Below are 9,783 nucleotides of genomic sequence, written 5' to 3'. Positions count from 1 at the left end.
ATGGAGACCCAGAGGGCCAGCCTTGCCCAGGGGCGGTGGTCACTGTGGCTACTGCTGCTGGGACTAGTGGTGCCCTCGGCCAGCGCCCAGACCCTCAGCTACAGGGAGGCCGTGCTTCGTGCTGTGGATCGTCTCAATGAGCGGTCCTCAGAAGCTAATCTCTACCGCCTCCTGGAGCTGGACCTGCCCCCCAAGGCTGTGAGTTGGGGAGGTGCCTGGGGAGGGACCTGTCTCCCGCCAGCCTTGGCCACAGCGTCACTCCCTCTGCTCAGGCTGTACCTCCTGTCAGGAAGGCACTTCTCCCTCTCAGTGGGCTCCCACCTCTTCCAGGAAACCTTCCCAGAGCTGGTCCCCTCCCAGCATGAGGCTTCCTGCCTTAGCATCTCCACTGTGGGAACAGGTGCCCTGCACACCTTGTTTTGTCTTAAGGGACTTCTGGGAGCTTCACGGGTAGGGGGGTCGTTGGCTCTGCCGGGTGATGTCCCTGCTACAGTCCCCACTGCACCTCATCGTCTCTCTACCAGGGAGGGCTCTGCTCAGCCTGGAGGTTCCAGTGACAAGGCCTCTCCCTGCAGGTGGCCCCTGACTTCCCTCAGCCCCTCAGAGGTAGAGGTGCTCTCATCAGAGCTGGTCTGGGGTCTGCTCCTGCTCTCTGTGTGCCCATGAGGCCAGTAACAGGCTCTGTCCCCTTCCCCTGGGCACCCAGCACCCAGCACAGGCCAGGCACACAGGAGGGCCTGGAGAGGCTGCGGTCTAGGTGGGGGGCAGGGAGACAGATCAGAGAAGGAAGCATGAGCCCAAGCCCAGTCTCCCCACTTTGATCTTTGACCAGGATGAGGATGCAGAGACCCCGAAGCCTGTGAGCTTCACGGTGAAGGAGACCGTGTGCCCCAGAACGAGCCAGCAGCCCCCAGAGCAGTGTGACTTCAAGGAGAAAGGGGTGAGGCTGGGGGCTGTGGGTGCTGGGGGATGCTTCTCATGGAGGTGAACAAGGGGCTTCGGGGAAGTTTTCCAGCCCCTGGGCTGAGGCTGGGAGGTTATGGCCCAGGGATTCCAGTTTGACCTCGAGCCTCTCCTTCCAGCTGGTGAAACAGTGCGTGGGGACAGTCGCCCTGGACCAGTCCAAGGACCAATTTGACATCAACTGTAATGAGGTGAGAGGCCCCCTCTGTGTTGTGGAGCTGATGGGGTGGGTTGTGGAACATCCTTTGGACCAATTACCTGCTGCCCCATCCAGGGCAGAGAGTGGCCCTCCTACCTGGCCCCTCCCTCACCCGCACCCCAGGCCTCCAGGACTCACTCTGCCACCTCTAAGAGCAGTGGTTCTGTAAGTGGGGTCCCTACCTGGGAAGTTGACAGAAAGGCCAATTCTCAGGCCCCTCCTGATTCAGCCTCTGGGGTGGGGCCCAGCCATTTGTATTGTCACAGGGCCTCCAGGGGATTCTGACTGTTATGCATTCTGAGAGGTTCTGACTCTAGTAATGGGCTTTCAGCCTCTGCTCCCATCCAGCTTTGCTGGGATGGGTTTGTGATCCTGGGAATCCCCTTGACTTCTGTGGGCCCCAGTTTCCTTATCTGTCTGTGGGGGCAGGCATTCAATCCTGTGCTCCAAATGTCACAGACAGAGGTGAACTGGGGCCACTAAGACTCCTGGAGTCCACCAGGATCAGGTGTCAGATGCGGAGGGTGGTGTCTTGTCTTGACCTTCACCCAGTACCCACAAGAGCTTGTTTTTATTGGTTCACAGCTTCAGAGCATCAGGAGATTTGGCCCACCACCATTCTTACCCAGGAGGGTGCCGCGGCAGAGGTTCCCTCCACCAATCTTTCCCCCTCCAGGGTTCCCTCCACCAATCTTCCCCCCTCCACCAATCTTCCCCCCGCCACCATTTCCATTCCCCCCACCAAGGTTTCCTGGCAGATAGTGAACCATATGCAGATAGCTCACCCAAAAGGTCTTTTGGTGAAACAGAAGCCCAGGGAAGAGCTCTTAGGGTCTCCTTTGCCCAGAGTCAGCATCTGAAAAATAAAATCTTGTGAAAACAACTTCCTCCAGGCTTCAATTTCAATTGTCTCCACTCTTCCAACTTAGCAGGCTCTCTTAGGGGTGTGTGTGTGTATGTGTGTGTGTGTGTGTGTGTGTGTGTGTGTGTGAGAGATATCACTCCTGTAAACACAGGGATGGGTGAGGCCCCTGTTCTTTCCAGGAGAGGATGGGGGCAGGCATCAGGGCCAAGAGGTCCAGGACAGGGTTTCCATTCTCAGGTCCCTCCCATGGCCTTCACACGCCTCTGCCCTCCTCCTCCAACACCCAGTAGGGGCTTAAGGAGACCTGCTCTGTGTGCAGTGCTGGTGGGGATGCTGTTCCAGCCCACATGGAGGCGACAGTCCAGGAGGGCCCAGGCATCTTGTTAAACACTCACAGAGACGCAGTTGAGTCTCAGGGCTAAGCCTGCAGGTGCAATGCCCATAAGGCTCCACTTCCCCTTGACAGTCTTGACTCTGGAAAGGCCCATCCCTCCTGGCTTTTCCTCTGGCTTTGAGACCCATCACGGTTCCTTCAGCTGGGTCTCAGATTTAAGTGGTGGCCTGTGTGTAGGGATCACATGATACAAAAATTTGCACCATTAAAAACAAGCATCCTGTTCATCGGGGTGAAGAGCTCTGCATGAGTGTGAGAGACACAGAGTGACACACAGGTCACATGTCTGTTTGCCTGTGTGTTTTAGACACTGTCCGTGTCGTGCCCACTCCCCATTCTCTAGCTGACCTTTGCTCTGGGGCAGACTGGAAGCAGTGGGGAGTTTGAACTCAGGGAGCAGCTTCAACTAACCATTGTGGGGACTTGGTGGAAAAATACTTCCTCTTCCTCACTCCTTGGGTGGCCCACTCACACTCACACCTCTCCCTGAGGTTCCCAGCTGGGTTGAGCCCCTCTCCCACTTCAGTGATCTGTTCATAGACACGTCCTCTTCTGACTCAGGTCCTGCCCTGTCTCACATCTCTATACTATTGCTGGTGCTTTCTGGAATTGCCTCCTGAAAAAACTTGTACTAAGTGCTTGTCTTAGGTCTGCTTGGGGCCAACCAGAATCAAGACACAGATTGCCCTCTCTGAGCAGGACAGAGGGCAGGATCACACAGAGCATTTCCTATGTAGGCTGTCAGGTTGTCTCCTCTTGGTGAGGAGGTGGGGCTGATTGCAGGCAGGTTAGAGGAACCTCCTGCTGCTCCCTCTACATTACCCCAAGCTGAGGGAGGAAACTACAGAGGAAACCCAGGGGGCTGTGTTGTGTCTGTGTCAGAGGATACAGGCTTGCCAGAGCCAGTTGGTAAATGGGCAGGATTTTTCTGAGCTGGTTGTTAAACTCTTGGTAGCTTGAAATGAGGCTTGGTGGAAGTACTTCCATGATGCAAATCAGCAAATATTACCTATCAGTTTTGTCACAGCTGGTACATCACTGCCCAACTTGAGAGAGGGATCACTCACTCATCAGGATGATATGGGCCTGTGCTGATCACATCAGTTTCCAATGCTCTCCCATGATTGTCCTTCCTGCTTCTATGGCAACGCTTCTCTCTCCTCAGCCCTGACTTGTTCTTTTGAAATGAAGCAAGACCCTATGGTCCTTCCTTCCATGTCCTCCACTTGCCTTTTGCCTGTGAAAAAAACTTTAGCCAAAGAATAACTTTATTCAAAGAAGTGAGAAAATGCAAAAAGAGAGGAAAACAGTTCAACAGGAGTAAATAATAATAGTTTATTTATTAAGCAAAGTCAAGGACCTTTAGTTCTTCCTCAAGAGCTATAGATAATATTCTTTTTTTAAACAATAAATTGCATATATTTAAAGTGTACAATTTGAATTTTTTTCTTATTAGTAATGTATATATGGCAATCCCAATCTCCCAATTCACTCCCTCCCAACCCGCCCCCCCCAACCCCCCACTTTCCCCACTTGGTGTCCATATGTTTGTTCTCTGCATCTGTGTCTCTATTTCTGCCTTGCAAACCGGTTGATTTGCACCATTTTTCTATAGTCCACATATATGTGTTAATATACGATATTTGTTTTCCTCTTTCTGACTCACTTTGCTCTGCATGACAGTCTCTAGGTCCATCCATGTCTCTACAAATGTCTCGATTTTGTTCCGTTTTATAGATGAGTAATATTCCGTCGTATATATTTACCACATCTTCTTTATCCATTCATTTGTTGATGGACATTTAGGTTGCTTCCGTGTCCTAAAGAGCTATAGATAATATTCTGAGCCATATCCTTTGAGCTGTTTTGTAGATACTGAATTCCCCACCAGGTGGAAGAAATGAACTACATGATGACCAGGCTGTAGCCATGACATAAGCTGCCACAATTCCAAGAACTGGCCTCAAAGAAAAGGAAACTAACCAACCCTGGAACTGAAGATTAAGTGTACTTAAAACAATCAAGATGGGACGTCCCTGGTGGTGCAGTGGTTAAGAATCCGTCTGCCAATGCAGGGGACACGGGTTTGATCCCTGGTCTAGGAAGATCCCACATGCCTCGGAGCAACTAAGCCTGTGCGCCACAACTACTGAGCCTGCATGCTGCAACTACTGAAGCCCGCACACCTAGAGCCCATGTTCCACAGAGAAGCCACTGCAATGAGAAGCCCCCACTCACCATAACTAGAGAAAGCCTGCACAGAGCAATGAAGACCCAACACAGCCAAAAATACATTTTAAAAAAATCTTTAAAAACAAAACAAAACAACAACAACAACAAAACAATCAAGATGATGCTGGTCAGACCACCACAGGACCAATTTCAAGAAGACTGTCAGAGCTGACTGTGCTGTTTGTGCATAGAGTCTTCTCCCTCCACCTATGGAAGCTCTTGCCCACTGATTGTCAGTGGGGGAGTCATTCAGCCTTTGGACAGGAGTCAGTCCCCCCACTCCCCTTGCCATCTCTGAGCAAACTTTCCTTTCCACCAACCTAGTCTCTTTATTCTCTTCAGAGTGGCGAGCAACTGGACCCAGTCTCAGTAACACTTTCATATTTCACATGGATGTTGGCCAGACGTCCCTTGCCATGGACTAAGCCCTCAGCATGCATACATGACCAATGATACCAGAAAGGAATGGATGCTTACATTTCATTTCACCTCGACCTGAGATTGGAAGTCTGCAGGCCTTGTCAGAGCCTGCTAAAGCGATTGACTGATGAGAGTGCTGTTTGGCCATAAGACCACTTACCTGAGAAATCAAGTATCAGACTCTTTCATGAATTCCGTGGAGCATCTAGTCATGGTACCCTTGGCTTGTCCATTCTCCTTGACAGTAAACCTCTGGATGGTGAGTTCCATAGGCAAGTGATACCCACAGTTTGGCAAGCATGGAATCAAGTGGACCCCAGCCCAGCATGGGAGCAAGGAGGAAACTTCTTAGGCTAAGTCACAGTGACTGGCACAGTAGGAGTGAGGAGTGACACTCTGCTTTGTGCGCTAGGCAGGCATGCAAGTGTGGGGTCAGTGTGGGAGTGGAGAGTTGAACAGACCCAGGCACTAAAGTGCACTAGGGAGCAAGTGATGGTTTTAACATGGATGAGCAGATCCGTGTCCATCTTAGCCATCATCCTGCCTTCAGTGTGTGAGAGTGTGTGTGTGTGCGTGTGTGTGTGTGTGTTCATGAGGGGTGACTCATTAGGGAGTCCAGCAAGGATGTGTTCCCCCAGGGCAGTGGCCAAGGGGAGAGGAGGGGAGAGAGAATGGAAGGAGGGTTACCCCAGAGGCTGTCAGAGTGTGGGGCTGACTGGGATGGAGTCACTGCAGAGAGGATGAAGCAGGTTGATTCCCTGACTGCTGGACAGTGCAGGGGCTGGTCAGCATTCTGGTGTAGGTGTGAGATGAGAGTTGTGGAGGTGACAGTTCTGTTTTTCTTTAAATTAATTTATTGGTTGCATTTGGTCTGCGTTGCTGCACACGGGCTTTCTCTAGTTGTGGTGAGAGGGGACTACTCTTCATTGTGATGCGTGGGCTCCTCACTGCGGTGGCTTCTCTCCTTTCAGAGCACGGGCTCTAGGAATACATGCTTCAGTAGTTGCGGCACATGGGCTCAATAGTTGTGATGCATGGGCTTAGTTGCTCCGTGGCGTGTGGGACCTTACTGGAGCAGGGATTGAACCTGTGTCCCCTGCATTGGCAGGCGGATTCTTAGCCACTGTGCCACCTAGGAAGTCCTGACAGTTCTGTTTTGACCACGTTGGTTCTTTTTTTTTTTTAAGATTTATTTATTATTTTATTTATTTATTTTTGGCTGCATTGTGTCTTTGTTGCTGCATGTGGGCTTTCTCTAGTTGTGGCGAGGGGGGCTACCCTTTGCTGCGGTGCGTGGGCTTCTCATTGCAGTGGCTTCTCTTGTTGCAGAGCGCAGGCTCTAGGTGTGTGGGCTTCAGGAGTTATGGCACGCAGGCTCAGTAGTTGTGGCACAGGGGCTTAGTTGCTCTGCTGCATGTGGGATTTTCCTGGACCAGGGCTCGAACCTGTGTCTCCTGTGTTGGCAGGCAGATTCTTGAACACTACACGACCAGCGAATTCCGCCCCCCCCTTTTTTTTAAAGATTCTTTTTTTAATGTGGACCATTTTTAAAGTCCTTTATTGAATTTGTTACAATATTGCTTCTGTTTTATGTTTTGGGTTTTCGGCCCCAAGGCATGTGGGATCTCAGCTCCCTGACCAGGGATCAAACCCACACACCCTACATTGGAAGGCAAAGTCTTAACCACTGGACCACCAGGGAAGTCCCAAACCTTTATTTATTTATTTATTTATTTATTTTTTACTTTTTTTAAAAAGAATTTTTATTGAGATACTGTTAACAGACAATAAACAGCATATATTTAGAGTGTACAATTTGGTATCCCAATCTCCCAATTCATTCCCCCCCCAACCCTCCCCCTGTTTGTTCTCTACATCTGTGTCTCTATTTCTGCCTTGCATTTCCTCTTTCATAGTTGTTAGCATTTGCCTTATGTATTGAGGTGCTCCTATATTGGGTGCATATATATTTATAATTGTTATCTCTTCTTCTTGGATTGATCCCTCGATCTTTATGTAGTGTCCTTTCTTGTCTCTTGTAACATTTTTTATTTTAAAGTCTATTTTATCTGATATGAGTATTGCTACTCCAGCTTTCTTTTGATTTCCATTTGCATGGAATATCTTTTTCCATGCCCTCACTTTCAGTCTGTATGTGTCCCTAGGTCTGAAGTGGGTCTCTTGGAGACAGCATATATATGGGTCTTGTTTTTGTATCCATTCAGCCAGTCTCTGTCTTTTGGTTGGTTCATTTAGTCCATTTACATTCAAGGTAATTATCAATATGTATGTTCCTATTACCATTTTCTTAATTGTTTTGTTGTTGTTTCTGTAGGTCCTTTTCTTCTATTTCCTGCTTAGAGAAGTTCCTTTAGCATTTGTTGTAGGGCTGGTTTGGTGGTGCTGAATTCTCTGAGCTGTTGCTTGTCTGTAAAGCTTTTGACTTCTCCGTCGAATCTGAATGAGATCCTTGCTGGCTAGAGTATTCTTGGTTGTAGGTTCTTGCCTTTCATCACTTGAAATATATCCTGGCACTCCCTTCTGGCTTGCAGAGTTTCTGCTGAGAAATCAGCTGTTACCCTTATGGGAGTTCCCTTGTATGTTATTTGTCATTTTTCCCTTGTTGCTTTTAATAACTTTTCTCTGTCTTTAATTTTTGTCAACTTGACTACTATATGTCTTGGTGTGTTTCTCCTTGGGTTTATCCTGCCTGGGACTCTCTGCACTTTCCGGACTTGGGTAGCTATTTCCTTTCCCATGTTAGGGAAGTTTTCAACTATAATCTCTTCCAATATTTTCTTGGGTCCTTTCTCTCTCTTGTCTCCTTCTGGGACCCCTATAATGCAAATGTTGGTGCATTCATCATTGTCCCAGAGGTCTCTTAGGCTGTCTTCAGTTCTTTTCATTCTTTTTTCTTTATTCTTTTCCGCATCAGTGATATTCACCATTCTGTCTTCCAGGTCACTTATTCGTCCTTCTGCCTCAGTTAATCTGCTATTGGTTCCTTCTAGTGTATTTTTCATTTCAGTTATTGTGTTGCATATCTCTGTTTGCTCTTTGATTCTTCCAGGTCTTTGGTAAACTTTTTGATCTTTGCATCCAGTCTTTTTTCAAAGTCCTGGATCATCTTCACCATCATTATGCAGAATTCTTTTTCTGTAAGGGTGCCTGTCTCCTCTTCATTTAGTTGTTTTCTGGGGTTTTATCCTGTCCCTTCATCTGGTACAAAGTCCTCTGCTTTTTCATTTTCTCTATCTTTCTGTGGCTGTGGTTTTCAGTTCCACAAGACGAAATACTGCTGATACTGCTTGATTCCGCTGTCTGCCCTCTTGTGGAGGAAGCTATCTAGCCAAACCTTTATTTAAAAAAAAAAAGTGTATTTATTTATTTTGGCTGTGCTGGGCCTTAGTTGTGGCATGTGGGATCTTCCTTGTGGCATGTTTTAAGTTGCAGCATGTGGGCTCTTAGTTGCAGCGTGCACATGGGATCTAGTTCCCTGACCAGGGCTGGAACCCAGGCCCCCTGCATTGGGAGTGCAGAGTCTTACCCACTGGACCACCAGGGAGGTCCCCACATTGGGCTGCTGGTCCCTGGGAGGGGCACTGGGCAGTAGGTGCTGTGAGTGACCCGCCCAGATCCCCCTCACTGGGCGGCTGCCCTTGTCCCCCAGCTGTTTGAAATGTGCAATACAGATGCTAATGGCTCACAGGTACTCCCTTCATAGCTGCCTTCACAGCCTCCCCAGGAAATGCTGGGGCCTTATGTCTCCTCTGCTCTCAGCCTGTGAATGGTGACTGGCTATGAGGGGACATCAAAACCCAGCCCCCACCTCAGTCAGTCCTACAGCAGGGGGTGCAATTCTGGTTCCAGGGCTTTTGTGGGTGAGGCTGAGGCTCCTCTCAAGGCAGAGAACATCCCTGCTCAGCTCCTTCCTCTGCCTTATCCTGCTCCCTCCCCCTTCCTCCTCCTGACAACACCCCTCAAAAATCAGATGCCTCTCAATTCCCAGCTGAGGCCCTGCTTCTAGAGAATGTGGCCTGTGATGGCAGTGGAGCTGTGCAGAGTCTGTCCACTCGTGCCAGATGTGTCAGGTGCAGGGCTTAATGTGGAAACAAGAGAGAAGAGCCCGAGGTGTCCAGGGTGGTGGTGCAGGAAGGGAGTGGGGTGGGGGCAGTGCTGTCAACCAAGGGGCACTGAGGATTTTACAAAGTGGTCAGAGTAGGACGGGAGGCCAAGAGGCCCAGGGAGATGACTGCTAATGTTTGTGCAGATGTGAAGGCCACTAACTTCAGCGGGAGGCAGCTTCTGTGGTTGGTGGCTCAGAAGCCAAACACAGCGAGTGGAGGAGAGCAAGAGGTCAGGAAGAGGGAGGCAATGAGTGTGGACAAGGAGGGGCTTCTCCATCCCCCAGACCCCTGCTGTGCCAAGGGGGGAATCTGGGCTGTGATCAGGCAAGGTCCTTGTGAACCCTGCTCTTGACCGCCACCTCTGAGGTCTCAGGAGTTAGTTTGGGGGCTCCTGAGAGGGGGCAGGGCCCTCTAGGTCAGCCTCAATGGCTGAGAGAAAGAGGAGTCTAGACATCTGAAAGTAATTGGTCTGCTGCCTGTGTGGCCCTGGGCCGGAGAATGGATCTTTCTGGGCCTCTGTCTCTCTATCTGTAACTGGGAAGAACATGATCTCCTTTAAAGGGTTGGTCTGTCATTGAGGTGG

General features: G+C 49.7%; 1 protein-coding gene across 1 annotated transcript; it reads left to right on the top strand.

Moving 5' to 3' along the window:
- Positions 1 to 1,924, top strand: LOC130834427 (cathelicidin-4-like). The gene is made up of 4 exons (XM_057704597.1): positions 1 to 198; positions 839 to 940; positions 1,083 to 1,154; positions 1,748 to 1,924. The coding sequence occupies exons 1-4, from the start codon at positions 1 to 3 to the stop codon at positions 1,922 to 1,924; spliced, it is 549 nt and encodes a 182-aa protein (XP_057560580.1).
- The last annotated feature ends 7,859 nt before the right edge of the window (positions 1,925 to 9,783 follow it).

Source organism: Hippopotamus amphibius, chromosome 13 (genome assembly GCF_030028045.1).
Source record: "Hippopotamus amphibius kiboko isolate mHipAmp2 chromosome 13, mHipAmp2.hap2, whole genome shotgun sequence".
Taxonomy (NCBI): Eukaryota; Metazoa; Chordata; class Mammalia; order Artiodactyla; family Hippopotamidae; genus Hippopotamus; species Hippopotamus amphibius.
This window is presented reverse-complemented; position numbering and strand designations above follow the sequence as displayed.